General features: G+C 38.6%; 3 protein-coding genes across 5 annotated transcripts; 1 reads left to right on the forward strand and 2 right to left on the reverse strand.

Annotated features, from left to right (window-relative positions):
- Positions 1-264: 264 nt before the first annotated feature.
- Positions 265-3,543, forward strand: cdkn3 (cyclin dependent kinase inhibitor 3). 3 transcript variants are annotated; one of them, XM_086094395.1, is made up of 8 exons: positions 265-356; positions 995-1,102; positions 1,733-1,788; positions 1,886-1,930; positions 2,143-2,365; positions 2,543-2,574; positions 2,645-2,748; positions 3,348-3,543. In XM_086094395.1, the coding sequence occupies exons 1-8, from the start codon at positions 265-267 to the stop codon at positions 3,435-3,437; spliced, it is 750 nt and encodes a 249-aa protein (XP_085950521.1). In that variant the 3' UTR covers positions 3,438-3,543. The 3 variants fall into 3 exon arrangements, with proteins under 3 accessions (XP_085950521.1, XP_085950520.1, XP_085950519.1); XM_086094394.1 differs by having other exon boundaries at positions 266-356; positions 981-1,102; XM_086094393.1 differs by having other exon boundaries at positions 294-367; positions 981-1,102.
- A 112-nt stretch (positions 3,544-3,655) lies between these two features.
- Positions 3,656-9,605, reverse strand: cnih1 (cornichon family member 1). Its single transcript, XM_086094396.1, has 5 exons — positions 9,384-9,605; positions 8,713-8,781; positions 5,964-6,076; positions 5,732-5,875; positions 3,656-4,445 (listed from the first exon to the last, which is right to left on the reverse strand). The coding sequence occupies exons 1-5, from the start codon at positions 9,462-9,464 to the stop codon at positions 4,418-4,420; spliced, it is 435 nt and encodes a 144-aa protein (XP_085950522.1). The 5' UTR covers positions 9,465-9,605; the 3' UTR covers positions 3,656-4,417.
- A 726-nt stretch (positions 9,606-10,331) lies between these two features.
- On the reverse strand, positions 10,332-17,777 carry gmfb (glia maturation factor, beta). Its single transcript, XM_086094397.1, has 6 exons — positions 17,640-17,777; positions 15,900-15,996; positions 14,583-14,632; positions 14,366-14,498; positions 14,210-14,283; positions 10,332-12,696 (listed from the first exon to the last, which is right to left on the reverse strand). Exons 1-6 carry the CDS (start codon positions 17,640-17,642, stop codon positions 12,625-12,627), a joined length of 429 nt encoding a protein of 142 aa, XP_085950523.1. The 5' UTR covers positions 17,643-17,777; the 3' UTR covers positions 10,332-12,624.
- Positions 17,778-18,789: the final 1,012 nt, after the last annotated feature.

The raw sequence follows: 18,789 nt of genomic DNA on the forward strand, positions 1-18,789 counted from the left end.
TATTTAATGTCATATTTATGTTTGCTTTGTTGTCTCTGCGAATGCTGCATGGCAATATTTTGATGTTTGGTTGGTTTGAATTGTTAAATGTCTATGTTGTTTGTACTTGTTTGTTCGATAAAAATTTAAATAATTTCATTGTCTCGTCCCCGCCCGTCTTTAGACTATCTGCATGTGTCCCGCCCGCCTAATTGAACGGGCTCTTAAATCAAGCGAACCTATGCTTGACGTCGAAGTTTGTGCTTCCTGGAGCAGGCGTAGCTAATGGTCTATCCTCGTTTTGATTGGTTACTGCGTTCATGCGCTTTTCAAATCGCTGGAACAGCTGACGGCGACGTTGCTGTCAAACATTTCGAGTACGTGCGCGGTGAGGAAATTGAAATTACAATACAATTACCACACATTCTCTTAATAATATGATTCTATATTTGACACAATATAACCTTAAAGTATTGTGTTATTTGCGTGTGATTCGATGGTGTCTTTTCTGCACGCCTTTTTTTTTCCAGCGTCGCCGAGACGCGGCTAACGTTAGCTTCTCGTCAGATGACGTGTTTTTGTAGAATTTAAGCTTTAAATGTTCGTTTATGTCGCTGAATGAAATAAACAGGGAAAAAATGATCGTGATTGTTTTTTTTTAACAAGTTTTTTTTTTTTGCTGTACAGTAACAAGAACATGATTAGCCATTGAATTCAGTTTACCATTTGGACTGCTTTAATGCTGTGTCTGGCTCTTGCACTTGACGATTTGGGACATTTGGTTTCAAGGTGGAAAAGATTTGTAATCAGGGACGGCTCTAGGACTTTTTCCAGGGCTAAAGGAAAGGGGGAGGCTTGGCCGATACATAAGGAGTGCTGAGAATTAATTCAATAAAAATGCTGGAGGTGCTTAACTGGGGTTACACAGATGCATAACATGCCAGCGCTCTAAATTCTTTGGCAGTTTGGATAAAAACTGGTCTTTTCTCTCGTTACTTTAGCTGTGAATACCAAGACCGTCCTTTCTGTCCGAAGACATGAGGAGTGGGCAGTTTCAGTTTGACTCTTCTTCTGAAGAAGATGATGTTGGCAAGGAAGAGGACACTCCTTTGGACATTTCCTGGTTTGCTCCTCCTATTCTTTGTTTTCCAAATAATGTTTATTTTATTTCAATATGTTTTCTTGTTTTTTAATCTTATGCTTATTTTCCTTTTGTTTGCACGTTTTATTCTCATGTTTCTAATAATTTGCAAGTCATTTTCTAGTTTCTATTGTTCTCATCCCTTTAATATTCTTGCTTTAGTCTTATTTTTCTAATTGTCTTAATGTAAAAAAAAATAAAATCGTATTACTTTTGTAATTATTTTTGTTATCGTCCCTTCATATTTTTCGTATTGTTTTATTCTTAACTTTATTATTGACCTTATTTTTTCAATCATTTATTTTTCTTTGTCTTATTTTCTTTTATTATAATTCTTATTCTCATTTTAGTAAGTCTTTTCTGATTTTTCATAATGTTCGTTAGTTTTTTTTTTTTACTTTTATTTTTCTCATCAGATTTTTAATTTAATAATGTTTCCCCCCTTTTTATTCTTCTTGGTGTTATTTTGTCCAGTATTTTTTATTTTTCTCCATTTCGATTCTTTAAAACTTATTCCCATTTTCTTATCGTTTGCCTTATTCTGGTTGAAGTCTTCTCTTTGTTGTACTTTCTACATTATGTCTGACTGAAGATTCTTGTTTTGTGTTCCAGGGTTCCTCTGTCAGAAGTGGGCTCCTCTCAGTTTGTGGGCATATGTTCCCTTCCAGGTAGAAAGTGTCAACATGGAACGTATGCGTGCACATTGTGCGACAAAATGACTGTGTGTGTGTGTGTGTGTGTGTGTGCGTGCGTGTGCGCGCGCAGGTTGCAGGTACAAAGATATCCGCAGGAGTGTGCACAAAGACGTCGGTGAGCTACACTGCTGTCATACGTGAAAACAAAAGAAAGGAAAGGAACACGCTTATGTCTACTTCGACTGATAATACTAATTCTAATATGGCAATGACTGCCATTATTTACTGCGACTACAACTAATGAAGGATATTATAATTAAAAGATTCTAAAGATAAACCCAAAATTGAAAGAAACATTTCCATTGACCTGCGGCGTTTTGCGCGCAGAGGAGCTGCACAGGCAGGGCGTGCAGGACGTGTTTGTGCTGTGCACCCGAGGCGAGCTGTCCAAGTACCGCGTGCCTTCGCTGCTGGAGGTCTACCAGCAGAAGGGTGTGAGCGTGCACCACATGCCCTTCCCCGACGGGGAGGCGCCCCGCCTGGAGCAGTGCGGACACATCCTGGATGAGCTGCAGCGCAGCCTGGACGCCAACCGCAGAACCGTCGTCCAGTGAGAGACAACAATACTTGTTATGCTGTACACGGCACTTTACTTTTCCCAAATGTTATTTTATAGCCTTATTTATTTTCTCCCCCTCAAAATGCCAGACTCAATGCCCCATTTTAAAATGTTTGCAGATTTTGCCAAAAATAAACCTCCGAGTTATAATTTTTGTTTCCATTGCAGCTGCTACGGAGGTCTGGGACGCTCTGCATTAAGTATGAATCGACTTCATTTTTTGGACACCTTTCCTCAATTTCAATCAAACATGACTCATTTATTTTCCAGTCGCCGCCTGTCTGCTCATCCAGCTCTCCGTAACCATGACGGCCAACAAAGCCATCGACATCTTGCGGGCGCACAGAGGACCCGGAGCCATACAGACCGTCAAAGTGAGGCCATTGTCAGGACTTGCGGAATTTGATGGACTTTAAAAAAAAGAAAAGAAAGGAATTTCTTGTAGATAACTAAATTTCCAGGACTTTTTGAAGGGCTTAATGTAGAATATCTCAAATTTGAGGACTTTTTTGAAGACATTAGAAGACAGATTCTCCAATGGCATTTAGTTAGGCAAGGTATTTCTGTAGATACCTCTTTTCCAGGACTTTTTGAAGGCCTTAATGTAGCCTAAAATTTGAGGACTTTTTTGAAGGAATGAGAAACATTCTCCAATGTCACAACTTTAAGCCATTTAGTTAGGCAAGGTATTTATGTAGAATGTCTCAAGACCTTTTGAAGGCAGTTTGGTTTCTCCATTGTTATGGCTGTGTGAAAGCATTTGATGTTGATCTGTTTTAGGAATTTCTGAAGGCATTTTATGTCGCTTTGCTAATTCAGGACTTTTTGAAGGCACTTTCTGTAGCGTCGCCATTTCAGGACTGACAGCATTTTTATTACATAGCTCGCCGGCTTCAGGACTTTTGATAGCATTTTACACACCATACTTAAAATTTCCTCTGTTATTAACAGTTGTCACGTTTTTCCTCGACAGCAATACAACTTCCTGCACGAATTCCGGGAAAGCTACGCCGCCTACCAAGAGAGCCGAGACATTCACACGGAGCGCTCAGTTTCTCGATGAGCCAATTCCTTCGATTTGATGTTGTCGAGTGCACTTTAAAAAAAATATATATTTTTTTTCTTACTCTAATTTGGTGAATTCTAATTACTTAAAAGGGAATAATTCCTGCTTGTGTGCTTATTTCGTGAGCTTAACAGCTTCTCATTGATATTACTTATGCTTGCTTCTTCTGCCTTTGCCGTTTTTCTTGGACGTGCGGTACGATTAAAAAAAAAAACTAAAACAGTAGGATGGTTTTATTTTCGTCATATAAACTCAAGTGGTCAAATCTTAAAAGTGACATTTTGGTGATGCGACATGATAGTTTTCACCCTGTTTCTGGACAAAATGAACTAACACATGATAAAAACGTTTGCCTGATGCTGTTGCTAGTGTCTAAAGCATCAAGACTGCCTCATAGCGAGGAGTGCTGGAGTCGTCCAAACGGAAAACACAAAAATAAAGAAACATCAAGGAGGTGGGGGGGGGGGGGGAATTAAGTACGGTAAACAACAAACAGCGGTGCTCATTGAGGACGTTTCAAACTAGCGCCAACTGTTGTCGAGTCTACCTTTGAAATTGGTGGCACACTTTGAACACTACAAAAGGGGAGGTGTCCTGTTTCCATGGCGATAACTGTCCAAATTCATTATCCAGCTGTCAAAAACGCACGTCGGGGAAAATGTCTAACTAGTCCGTAAACACTCTTGGGTTGTCGACTAGCTACCCCGGGCCGCCATGAAACCTAAAAAGGAAGTACGGGCTGAGAAAGTGGGAAGGGGGGGAAAAAATGTCCTTTGAGCTTGTCCGTAAAATGTTGCAGCGTTAGGCCCCAAGAGATTCAAGATGGCGTCTGGTGTTGCTGATTGTGGCAATCTCTGGCCGCTCCCTTGAGTGTGTGAGTGAGTGTGTGTGTGTGTGTGTGTGTGTGTATGTATTCACACAGCTCCAAGATCCAAATGTCCTGACCCGTTTTGCCATCGTCATCCTTGCTTCCCACCTTACGAGCTCACCAAAACGTAGATCATGCTGGGTAACAAAAGAAGAACAACATTTTGTCATCAGGCTTAAAATTCATTTGCAAGACACTTTGAAAGCATTTCATGTTAAAAAAAAAAAAGTGAGGCTAAGACTTTTTTTTTAGGAATAGTAAGTTCATATTCTGCACTTTTTGAAGCCCCTTTACACAGAACAGCTCACAAACTGAAGGTGTAAAGGTAGTCTACTTTTATTTTTACCTCATCATGCCTTCAATTTTAAGGACTTTTAGAGGGAATTTAATGAATATCTAAATTCTCTAGCCTTTAGAAAGACATTTTACGTAGAATAGCTAATTTGTAGGACTTTTTGAAGATCACTAGCATTGCCTAACTTCATTTGTAAAATGTTTTGAAAACATTTTAGGTAGAATATCTTAAATTTAAGACTTTAGAAGGAATTTTTTTGGAAATAACACTTCAATATTCAGGACTTTTTGAAGCCCTTTTACACAGAATAGCTCATTTTTAAGGACATTTTTTATAGTTTACCTCCACTTTTTGAAGGCATATTGTATATAACACCTGAGTATAATGCTTTACAAAGGCATTTGATGACTAACTTTAAGGACTTACAGAAGGAATTTCTTGAAGAATATCTTAATTCTCAAGCCTTTAGAAAGACATTCTATGTAGAATAGCTCATTTCTAGAACTTTTTGAAAGCAACTAGCATCGCCTACCTCTATTTGCAAGATGCTTTGAAGGCATTTTATGTGGAAACCCTGGATTTAAGACTTTGAAGGAATTTTGTTAACATCGCCTTTCAAGAAGACTTTGAAAGAATTTTGTTAACATCGCCTTTCAAGAAGACTTTGAAGGAATTTTGTTAACATCGCCTTTCAAGAAGACTTTGAAGGAATTTTGTTAACATCGCCTTTCAAGAAGACTTTGAAGGAATTTTGTTAACATCGCCTTTCAAGAAGACTTTGAAGGAATTTTGTTAACATCGCCTTTCAAGAAGACTTTTTGAAGGCATTTTGTTAACATCGCCTTTCAAGAAGACTTTGAAGGAATTTTGTTAACATCGCCTTTCAAGAAGACTTTTTGAAGGCATTTTATGAAGTATTTGATATGACGATTCCGTGCAAGCTCTATAGAGAACAGAAATAATTTTGATGGCTTTCATGCATAATACCTCAATTTCCAGGATGTTTTGAAGGCTTTATTCATAGAAACTAAGCTTTTTTCTGAAAGCTTTTCTGCACATCTTAATTGTAAGGACTTGTAAAAGGCGTAACATCAATTTCCATTGCGCTTTCAACCATTTGTGACGTACCCATAGAGATAGTAGAAGAAGGAGAGGAGGTAGAAGGCCAGCTTGCACCAGCCTTCCTTCTGACAGAACGCCAGGATGTCTGCATTCATGATGGTCGTCGGGTCGTACAGTCCCGGACAGCTCATCACGGGTCTGCTCATGTACCTGCAAAGGACACGCAAGGGATAGAGACACACACGAGCGTGCACGTGAAACTCAAATGTCAAGATGGCGCATCGGTCCCCGCACGCACCTCCAGACGTGGTAGGCCAGCAGAGGCAGGTTGAGGACGAGCGTCAGCCACTCGGCGGCGCAGAAGAACATGACGCAGAAGAAGAAGTGGATGAGATACTCCGGGAGCACCAGCTGGAAACGCCGGGAGGGAGATGAGAAAAAAACAAAAACAGTCATACACTGATCCACCATTACAGCACATCATCAAACATGTAAAAACGAGAATGAAGGTTCCATTTTATGTACCATGCTGGAGGTTATGGTGCATGAATGAATATTCATCGAATCCAGTGATTCCCACCCACATTGAGAAATTATCCTTTCAATTAATTTAGGTGGTCCAAAAAGAACTATTTATCTACTATAAATAATTTAATAATTAGGGGTGTCAGGTGATATATTTTTTTAATCGTAATTAATCGCATAACTTCAAAAGTTAAATCACGATTAATTGCAAAGTTTGTATCCGTTCTAAATGTACAATAAAAGTCATTGCTACAGTAATTTCATAATAACTCATAAAATTGAGTCAAAATTAAAAAGATGTGCTGTCCTGTAAAAAAACAAGTGTGATATTGATTTGTGTTGGGAATTTTTCTGCCACTAGATGGCATAATTGCATTTGTATGACAGTGACAGTTCAGTGCATTTTTCTTTTCATATTAAGAGCTATCTAATTTTGAACATGAAGTAAAATTGTAAAATACAACTTGACCCCAGTCTCCAGAAATGTAGGCATTATTATTAAATGTATTACTGTTAAATTTTAACGTGGACTTGTCTGCTGCGTTGCACCTTGAATTCCCCGAGTACAAAGTTTCCAAAGTAAGGGGTGGCCATTAAAAAAAAAGGAACATTAAATTGACTCAAAATTAACACACATTTTTTCACCCCTAACAGAAGAGTTGCATGCAGAACAATTACATGCTCTTCCACTAGATGGCAGACAACACCATTTGTCTCTATAGCCACTATTTCAGTTCGGAATAGAATAGCTTTGTATTCAACTAAACACCGGCAACCACATTTGTGACTAAATTAAGACATTTTTTTTTATGTATATTCATTTCTCAATAACTAATTGATTTTTATTTATTTTTTAATAAAAAGGAGGTAAATAAATAAGATTTATATTTAACATTTTTTATTATAAAAAAAAGGATTTGCATTTTATTAGCCAACCATCCGCTGAAGTGCAAGTTAAAGAGTCAAACAGGATAGCTGCTAATTATTCTTAGCGGAGGTAATTTAAATGGACCCCCCCCCCCACACACACACACACACACAGTATTTCAGTGGTCCATGGCACTTCCTGACAAACAGACGAGGGTGACACACTGGACGGGAACCATGCTATGAGCTAGCGGGCGTGCTAGTGCGAGGTCACAAGGTTGGGTGGTTGTCAGTAAGTAGGGGCAGATGGAGGCACCACATGAAAGCCATGCATCGGGGGTTGAAGAAAGAGGATTGTGTGTGTGTGTGTGTGTGTGTGTGTGCGTGCGTGTGTGTGAGTGGGGGGGGGGGGTTGCTTAGGATTGGATAGTCGACTTTCATGTGTTGAAAATGAAAACCCTGCACTGTGCTGCTAAATGCAATCCAAGAACCACTTCCAAAATAATTAATTTAAAAAAAAAAAAAGGAGAAGAAGAAATTTTCGCTCCAAAAAGCTCCTCCCACAAGTGAAATGTCTGGCCTATCAATAACACCATAAAAAAAAAACTGCTGAGCTAGACAGCGCGAGTATTCTGCCATCTGCTGCACACGTCAGGAAACGCAGAGCTGCAGCCAAAAACTGGGGCCACGGGTTTGGGATCACATTACAGACATCGTGATTTAAAAAATAAACAAACAAACAAAACAAAGCTTTGATGTGAATAATGTTTATGTAGTTTAGGATGCACCAGAATCAATGGCCAAATGCGTGAAAACTATCAACAATATTTTAATGTCATCATACTTTTAGTGCTAAAAAGGTTTTTGGGGTGTTACTTGGTGTAAAATCAGACTGAGCACCGGACCTTCAACTTCCTGTCACTGTACTGGTATGCAAACAAAAGGGAAGGTCATAGTAAAAATAGTAACAATAATCATAATATCATGCATGTTTTGAGCCTTTGCAAGTCTTTTCAGTTAACAGTTTTTTGGTTTGCATCACTTAACATTCAATCAAATGTTACTCCTTATGTGTGGTGGTGAGGATTTAGGGTAACCTTGCAAAATAGACAAATTAAAAGTAAAAACAAAATAAAAAAAACATCTCTCGAAAACAAGTGCATCAGCAATACATTTTTATTTCTAGACAAAAGCCTGCAAGAAAAAAAAGGTGGCCTAAAAGTGGCATTGTCGAAACCCAAACCAAACCTTAACGTTGACTTTAGCTAACTGAAAAGACATTTGCAAACACTATTGGTTCGTGCAGAATGAGCGGGCATTTTGCATTTTCAAGACTGGTACAAACCTTCAGGGCAAGTTTGACGCGTTTAATCTTTTTGACCTTTTTGACTGTCTTTTTTTGGGGCAATGTGTAAAAAACAAAGCGGTTTAGGAAGGAGAGGGAAGGGGGACAAAAAAAAAAAAAAAGCATTAGAGGTTGGACAGCGGGAAGAAGGCATGGTTAGGCCAGGTTATTCATTTAGCATGACAGTGCAGAGAAATGATTGAAAAGTTTTTGTTCCACAAGTAAGTCAATTCCAATCCAAGCGTTCCAGCATGCGCCCATAAGATCAAAACTCAAAGGATGGTGGGACGAAGGTGGGGAGGTCACTTACTGGATTTAAAGTGTTACATTGATCTATGGGATTCTTGTAGTCCGTCTTCAACTCGTCGAAGGCGATTATCTGTGGGCGGGGGAGAAGATGGTTACATTAGAATTTGAAAATTAGCCCTCTACAGGTATAGTAGTTATAATTTATAGTGCGTCTAAGTAACGGTCTGCGTTAAAAAAAATTAAACAAATCCATCGCATTAATTGCTTTTTGTGGCCGAGTGTATCGTGACTTCTCGCGAGATTTCCACAAGGCGGCTGACAGCGAGAGACTCCCGTCCGGCTAACGCTAAGCCTGCTAGCTTGTAAGGTCGCGAGGTGACGCTAAACAACTAGTTTCCCATTCGACAGCAATAACTTTGATTTTGTCAGGGCTCGAAACGAATAAACTTGACTTATTGTAAAGTTAAACAACGTAAAAGTGAATGTTATCGCACAATGAATGAAGCGTTTAGTGACGTCGGTTTCAGTCGTGCCAACATGATAACGACGGCATTCTCGAAGAGTTACGTCAAAGTAGACGTAAACGTCAATTCCACACACGTTGAAGATGATTTACGTCAGAAGCGTAACGTTTACAAGCGGGCCGTCCAACATGGCCTGCCTTTTCTTCTTTTGCCTGGGCCGAACCTTAACTCAACTAAAACGCCACTAACTAGTGTCCACAGTACTTACGTGCCAGATGGCGAAGAAGATGAGCGCTGCCGTGAGCAGTAACGCGAGCATGTAACAAAAGGCCGCGAACGTGAACGCCATTGTGTCCCTCCGCTCCGGTCCGGCTCGTCGGTTCCTGGTCAGCAGATGATGCAGGCAACAGGAAGCCCTCGCCACGGATTCGCGCTACCCTGCCCAAGCTCCAGCTTCTCCTGAATCTGTTTCTTCTTCTCCAAGTGGGTGATGTAGCCATGGCACATTCCTTTCTGTACAGTTACCGCCATCGTGTGGATATTTTAAATCAATGCAAGCAGTGGTTCTCAACTGACGTCATCCTGTTTTGTCTAAAAAAAAAACACTGTAAACGCAGTTTTAAGTGATTTTGACCACAAAAAAACATTATATATATTTTTTTTATTGACTGTCAAAAGCTGAGCTGAACTGTATTTTTTTAAATTTCCTGATGCTGCTTACTCAATATTTTTCAATGTGGGAACCACAGGTTTATAATATTGTTTGTAATATTTGTCTAATTTTTTCTATTCTTTTATTATTAACTGACATGTTTGTCCTATTTTTTTTGTAATTGTTTATTTTTTTAATTGTCTTCTATTATTGTATTACAGTCTAGATTATTTTCTAATATTTGTATTGTATTTATTGTTTCTCATTTAATATTTGTCGAATTTTTTTCAAAATTGTATTTGTAAAAATATTAATGTATGCATATTTGCTTATTTTGGCTCATATTTTTTTGTATTTTTTAATATTATTATTATTAATATTATACTTATTATATTCAGTATTGTTCCATATTTTGTATTTTCTAATGTTTAATTTTTTTTTTTAATTATTCCCATTTTGTTTTTGCAGTTTTTTTTAAACATGTTTACATACATAAATATCATCATGATCTTAAAATATATGTACAACATTCAGTACACAGAATTGACTCGTGGGAAAACAAGCTAAACATTATCCACGCTTTTTATTTGGACAACAGGAGACTATCGGCACATTTTCATAATAAAGTACAGTATGGAAAATACAAATACAATACAGTATCTCAAGTTTCACCGTCTGACATTTTTTTTTCATTCTTTCATACAGAAAGGTGAAAAAACAGCAGGACAGAATTACTACTACGCCACTACATTATCATAATAATAATAATAGGGAGGGAAGCAAGCAGTTCGATCACCTTATAACCCAACTCCTACTCAAGCTTTTCTTTAAAAAGGAGTGTAAGTAAATATATCAAATAGAATGCAGCTGCAGCAAATTGATCAGGCAAAAAATATCAGAATAATTCAAAAGAGGTAAAAAAAAACAACTGTTGGACTTTAAAACTTCTAATAGAAATTTTAATGCTGCCCATCAAAACAAATTTACTTTTGGCCTCTTAATAATGACTGACGATTTGATTTCCTCACAATGTACGATTGGAAACTGATTAACTGGGATGGTCATGTTTGGAAATATGTCCACGACATGTGCCTTATTCTCAGATCTGCTACATTGACTGGCGGCTTGGTGATGAAGTGCCGCCTCCGCGAGTGAAAATACAATCATTTCTTTATGGCATCCTACACATTCAACGCAACCCTCACGGTGCAGCGTCGAGTCATTATTGTAACGAAAGTCGTACTCGCGGTTAGAGCTGGGCGATTAATTATTTTAATCATTAAATCTGTTTTTGTTTGGTCACATCATTTTTTTTGTTTCAGTCAATGGTGGTTTAAAGACTGAACAACAACCTAAGACGACTTAAAAAAATAATAATAAGATAACTGGCACAAAGATTAAAGCCACTGGCACGGCACGTTCAATACACGAAAAAAAAAGAAGGCAGGCAAAATAATCAATTCATTTTACAAAATAAAGAATTCGTATAAAATCGATTATTGGCATAATGGTGTCCCGAATCAGTTGAGGCTCTCAACTCGTTATAGAAACCCAAGAGGACGTAAAGGGGAAGTGGAGCTACATCCACGCAATTGAACCTGAAACAGGAGTTCACAACATTCAGAGACTCACCATCCCGTTCGAAAATCAAATAGAAAATAACCTATTGATACTTTTCCTTCTGAAACATTCCAGCTTGGTGTCTTTCGAAGCACGCGGAGCATTCACTTTACGCATGACATTCATCAACACGGCTAGGAATCGGTCAGTAAATACAAGATTTGAATAATAATATCGCACATTTTATAGCGATCCGTCTCAACTAGGAAAGACGCAGCCTTCAGGATTTTCACAAAGTGTGTGTAAATTGTCCAGTTTGGAATGTTTTGAGACGAGGGCACCAACTAGGACGTCATATAGGATCCGTTAAGTGTCCAATTAACCCTGCAATTCCCCTAAAAAACAAACAACAAAAAAACTATTTAAAATGGCTGAACTGAGCGTTCGAGCTAACTTACAAATTCCGAATACCAACATATGAATAGAACCCCATTGTAAACCAAGGGCCTTCCGTATGCTACGTTTAACAAAAAAAATTTGCCACTAAATTTGTTGTTGGAAATGTTATCGCACACCCCGCTTGAACCTGACCATACTCAATTCCTAAGTGCCTTATTTAAATCCCCTCAAATTAATCTTCATCACAAGCTGAATTTCACATGTTGAGAGGCAGGATGTTTGATTTTCTCAAAATGGCGGCGGTGGCAAATCCAAGTGCAGAAAGTAAAAACCCTGCCACAATTTGGCTTCAGACGCCGTGTGCTAGCTAGCGAGCGCTCGTGCTAGCTCCCCGGGTGTTCATTTACCTGCTAGGGAGCTGGCTAGCTGGCTAGCTGGCTAGCTGGCTAGCTGGCTAGCTAGCACACGGGGCTAAAGCCAAACTGTGGGAAGGTTTTGACTTTCTGGTCGTGGATTTGCCACTTCTGCAAAATACCCACCAAAAAAAAAAAAAAGGGGGGGAAGAACAGTATTACGAAACCTAATGAGAGCAATACTTTTGGAACCTGTGGAACACTTGGGAAGCGCGGATGAGTTTGGTCCACTGCGGGAGTTTTCATTCAACACGGACACAAACCTGGCACACAGAGACGACAAAAAGGGGGGAGGGCTGGGATCGGACCCGGTGGTTAGCGGTATACACGCATAATGGCGTATACTGTAAAATAACCGTCCCACCCTCAACCCACAAACATTTCAACCAGTGAGAAGCCTAGAACAAGACAGGAAGTAGCAAACACTATTGAAATCAGGTCGAGGTTGGGAAAGAGAACGGCGAAGGTGGACCTTTCGAGGTTCCTTAGCGGAAGAAGCGCAGTTTCTCCCGGAGCCATTCCTCCGTCAAGTCCTCTGTGTTCCGGATCTCAAACACCTGCAGCGGCAAAGATTGAAATTCAGGTTTGGAATGTATGTTGTTGTTTTTTTGTTTGTTTTTTTAAATACAGCGGGACATCGACTTATGAGTTTGTGTGCTAAATGGTTGCAGCGAACGTCACAAAAACTAGTGATGGGAAAATGAAGCTTCATGAAGCACTTACAATGTTTTTTGTTGTTGTTGTTTTTTTTTTTTTAACTTATCTTGGTTTAAATATAAAGGCTTAGTGCAATGGAAATTGATTACATTTCCACTGCATTTTTAAACCAAGAGTGCCATCTAGAGGAGTGAAAGATATCACAAGTGCTTCATGAAGCTTCATTTGTCCATCACTAACAAATAGTAGCAGATAGTGAACAACTATTAAGAAAAAAAACACGTTACTTTCTTTATAATTAAATTAAATAATTTGACCAGTTACTGCCTCTGCAACATTTACTTTGGAATTTAATATTTGTGGAGTTTTTAATCATGTCCTTGACATTTAAGAAGAGCTGACGTGCCATAATTAACTCATTCACTGCCATTGACAGCGACAGATGTCAAAAATTCATTTGAGCTAATTCTATTAGTTTCACATTTTCACGAGTATGAAAACATAAAAAAAATGTATTGTACATTCAGAACAGATATAAAATTTGTGATTAATCATGAGTTAACTATTGAAGTCATGCGATTACAATTAAAACATGTAATCGTCTGACACCCCTACATTTTTAAGATGTTTTTTTTTAAATTAGGGGCATCAGGCGATTACAATTTTCAATTGTAATTAATCACATGACTTAAAAAAAAAATAATAATAATAATAAAAAAATAAATAAAAATAAATAAATAAAGAAAAAAAATAAAGAGCAATGATGATGACATTTCCGAATGAACAATACTGAGCTCTTTAAAAGAAGAAGAAAAAAAAAATCACATGACTTCACTAGTTAAACCCAATTTTTATATCTGTTCTAAATGTACAATACAATTTTTTTCTGAGTTACTCTTGTTAACAAAAGTGAAAAAAAAAAGGTGAAACTAATAGAAATAGTTCAAATGAATTTTTGACATCTATGGCAGTGAATGAGTTAATCGATATCAGATTGAAGTGGAGTGACTCGAAATCGACTGGAAACCAGAATCGATACCCAGCCCCGGTGCAAACGGGTTCATTCTTTACATTCTATTCAATTAAATTATTACTCTACATAGACTTTTAAATGCTATTTTTCTTGACAAAAAAATATTTGCGATACGAGTGCATTGAGTTACAAGCGTGGTCACAGAATAAATTCAACTCCTAAATCAAGGCACCAGTGTAACCAGTGTATTACTGGTTGCTTGGCGGATGTCAGCTAGTAAAAAACATGTTATTTAAAAACGTTGATATGATATGACCATAGGTGAAACGACAGTTGCGCTCATAAGTTTACATACCCGTGGGGCATACTCAGTATCAACCCGATACCGATCTCCGGTATCTGTACGCGCCCATTCCCTAGTTGTAGCCGTGTTCACAAACCTTGGTCATTTGAGTAGTATGCACCAACTTGTTTTTACTGCCCGCGTACATCATCTGCTGCTCCGGCCTGCAACCTGCCCCGAGCGCAGACACGGAACATTCGGGTGAGTACTGAAATTGGCCATCTTGAAACGTCAGCCACTTTTGCGTACGCACCCACGGGGCTCGAGAAGATGAAGCAAAGAGGGTAGGACACGCGTCCGTCATCGTGCTGGTATTTGTAACTGTACACCACAAATCGGGGCTGCCTCTCCGGGAGCTCTTCTTTCAGGTCGTCGGGAGAAATGTCCTGGAATAAAAAAAATAAATAAAAAATAAAAAAGACGGAACGGTCACGCTTGACATACGGTTCGGTGTCAAGAATTCAGCCTACCTCGTGTTCGTCATCCAAGATCACGAGCTGTTTGTCTTTGTCGATCTTCACTAGGGGGTTCAAAAGAAAATCAAACATGGTAAGTGAATAAACAAAACAAGAACACTGTAAAAAAAAAAAACTATTTTTTTTCACTCAGAAATTCTAAGTACATTTTTACAAGGAAAGTTTTGAGTACATTTTACCTTTTTTTTTTATTATTATAAAGCTACTCAATAGTTGAGAAACTAACCCACAACCTTCTGGTTGGGAGACAGCGACTCTACCACCTGAGCCATGCCGCTCCTACTGTGTGTTAGTATATTGATGGTGTCAGGCGGTACACTTGAGACCAGTTTTTTTTTTTTGCTTTATTTTGGACACACCTGCAATGCAGTACAGTGGCAAACAGCAAGAGTGGCAGGGTTTAGGTGGTAGAGTTGCTGTCTCCCAAACTGAAGGTCATGAGTTTGTTCCTCTTTGAATGTCTCTTGGTTCGATTCCGATTTTTGGGTGTGCGATTCGATTCAGAATCGATTTTTGATTGACAATGATTTTTGCTTCAATTTATAGATGTGCAAGGAATTTACTCGCTAATGCTAATTAGCGCGCTACTTGCGGCACTTTTATCACTCAAAAGAATGGCTCCACGCTGCAAAAATTTTTTTTTTTATTGGAATAACTTGATCGTGACTTTTTCCTTCTACTCTCTAATGTAGCTACAACTTAACAGTGTATCAGACCGTGTGGAACAACACTGACCAAACCGGGTACAACATGAACAGCGCTCCCAATAAAGGCACACACAAACAAAGGGAAGACGGTATGAAATAATTTAAATAAAATCGATTTTGGGACATTTAAAATCGATTCTGAATCGTACTAAATGAGAATCGCGATTCTTATGAGAATCTATTTTTTTTTGGGCACACCCCTAAAACCTTGTCATCTTTTGAACAATGAATTGATGACGTGATAAAGAAGCCACAACAGGTGCCTTGTTTGGAAAATAAGTATGGACTCCAAATGACCAAAAATTTCATTTTCTTCTAGACAAAGCTTTTCCAAATTGATGTCAATCCCGTTTGATTGCATATTTAAAGCGTCTCCCTTCATTTCGCCCCCAACCCAGCGTGTGTGCGGTGTAAATAAGAGCGCCACCAGCACAACAACGTTGGCTTACGGCTTAAAAGGCTGTGTGTGACCCACTTCTGGGAAACTGTCAAGAATGTTGACTGATGAAACTGAATGTTTCATGAAAAGCCCCCATTAATGCTGAATCTTAGGGCAAGAGGAAATAAAAATATGAAAAGGAAGGAACTGCGAACCGCTACTCACTGATGATGGCCGCGTTGTTGGTCTCCTTGCGGAGACGGAACTTCTTCAACTTCTGGATCAGATCTTCATCCACTTCGCACACCGTCAGTGTCTCACTCTAATAAGAAAAAGAAAGAAATTGCCGACAAATAACCACAAAGCCAAAGACAAGAAAGAAAAAACAAGTGCTCGTAAATGAAATCTACTGGGGATACGCTGCCGTATATCAACATCTGGCCTGATGTGGTGCATGAGAGGACAGGTCTTCTTTTAGAATAGATGATACTATTTTTTTTTTTTTTACATCTCCTATAGGTACTGCCTAGGCACAAGTAAATGTCTAAACAATGTAAACACCCCCCTCCCCCTACATTCCCCGATTTGGTCACTGGATTATACAGTACCGTAATTAAAAACACATCTCTGAATTCGCTTTACATGGCCTTCAAGGAAATTTGCAGAGGCCTTAGGCGCTTAATCAGCTAAGACGTTTATACCACTGACTGAACCCTTGCCAATCTGACCCGCATACACAAACAACAAAAAGTACCCTGCTGGCTCAACGGGATTTGAATGCTCCCCCACCTCGGTGTCACCTCCTCATCACATTGCATAACTACGGCAGCACGCAGATATATAAGCTCCTTCAAAGTCTTCATTCTATAATGACACCTTGCTCAACAGATGGCCCGGGTGGGAGGCGGGATTTCTCTGAGCTTTGAGAGAAGATCCTCAGAGATTTGGCAGACTTTCAGCGCAAGTGGCACAATAGGAAGTGCAAACAAAGAATGAGGAACCACAAAAGGCATCAGCCCTACTTTTTTGCTATGGTTCTTTATTTCTCAACAGGAAGACAGCTGGTCGGCCACATGACACAGAGCTAAATAATGCCTCGATCAATAAAACTCTCTTTTATTGAGGAGACACACAGTCAAAAGCAATTAAGGGTGGAACAAATATCTCGAAGAGGAGGAGGAGGAGGTGAGCTAGTGGAGTAACAGCTTGCAGAACCCGTCCGTGCATGTTGGAACATATTATTTGCACGGCATCCGCTGCATGAAGTTTCCCTACACACACCAGAATGTGGCAACATTCTCCTTCAGAATAAGAGAGAAAAAAAACCCTCCCTCAATTATTAAACATGTAATTGAGTTATCCGCAACACAAACAAACCACCACATAAGGCTCATATTAGCTAGCATAATTGCATTAAAAAAATACTAAACACACTCTGACATGACAATCATGACTTCAATTTTTTCCAATTTGTAAATTTCAATCAAAAATACTTATTTCTCAGAAATTGAGTAACAACTTCACCGTTCTTAGCTTTGTGAAATAACATCGTAGCAGAGAAGAGGTGATGTTAGCAATGATAGTTTATTAGCTAGTTATCTGACTCCATGGCAGGTCTATAGTATTTACAGTTTTTGTTGAAACATGGTTCGTAACACGAAGCAAAAAAAAGTAAACAAATAAACCAAGCAATATGAAAAACTTCTAAATTTGGAGCACAAATAAGCCAATGTAGCTTTTATTTTGACACCCACAACCGGAAACCATTTGACTATTAGCTTCTCAGGTTGAAACTAAAGGGTGGAACTCATGCTAAGGCTACAAAGCTAACGCTAGCCAGCCAACGACCGTACTTTCCCTCCTGCAACCGTTCCTCCAAAACTTTACGTTCGCCGTCAACACCAGATGAATACACACAAGCGAACGTGGCGTCAAATCTCTACGCGACTTAAACGACACACTCACCATTGTTGTTTTCGGAGTTCGAAGCTCGAAGACGCGGAAGGCTGCTACTCAGTATGGCAGGGACGCGTTCAATGTTTTTTGTTTTTTTGAGACTTCACAAACGCTTGTGACGGCTTTGGCCAATCCGGAACAAGAGATGCTTCTAAACTTCAGTCACCGCTGTCTTGACAAATATATCGATAACATTTTGCAATTTTTAGGTATGAACCAAACAAAGAGCAGCTTGACCGACGATATAAACTGTGGGACTGATTTTTTTTTTTTATATTATCTGATAATAAGATGCCATTTATTTTAATTGCTATACAGAATTCATTCTCTTATACACATATCCCTTTTAGGATTGGAATACAACTGTACGAAATTCTATTTAACCATTTTTTGTATAAAAAAAACAAGCTCTCGTGTTAACTTGAATAAAAATATTTTGCTTTTTTTATGTGATGTCATCAAAGAGAATGGTCACCCTTGGAACGTGTCTCTAGTCTTGATTGAAATCAAATGTTTTGAGTGCAAAATATTTTTTACTTGACACTTTAATGCTAATATTATCATTATTAATTATAACATCATTTAAATCAGAATTAAGTCAAGTAAAAATGTTCATTGTTTGCAATAATGTGTTCTATGTGCCTATAATCTAAAGACGGTATTCTGATTAAAATTGTTTTTGTTGAATAAGAAACAATGAGATTAAACCATCTGTTTTCAGCCATCCGAGGTGGCTGACATTTTATGCAGCTCATGCCACCCGCTGTCGACTGAAACTGACCTCAAGGTTCCTGTCACAGCTCACGTGTTTACCTTTCAGGTTTGGTCACTTGATGTTTGCAAGCCACGTCATTCAAATTGACAACACTAGTCAATATACTGTAACAATGAATGAAAAAAGAAAGAAAAAAAACAATGAATAAAAACATTTGATCTTAATAGCATGACCGCTCTTTTGAAAAATGTATTTCTCTACATTTTCCCAGAGCGTTATACTGAAGGGGCAATCTATGGAAATTATGTAAAATGTAGATTTTTTTTCCTCCTTGGGGGTGACAAGGAACAAAATCAGACGATCCAATTTACATGCTTTACATAAACACACGGCGCAGAAACAACAAAGACTAAAGTAAATAAAGGACTGAAATAGAAGCGGAAA

This window comes from Leptonotus elevatus, chromosome 14, assembly GCF_054856555.1.
Source record: "Leptonotus elevatus isolate MCC_2025b chromosome 14, RoL_Lele_1.0, whole genome shotgun sequence".
In the NCBI taxonomy this organism is placed as follows: Eukaryota; Metazoa; Chordata; class Actinopteri; order Syngnathiformes; family Syngnathidae; genus Leptonotus; species Leptonotus elevatus.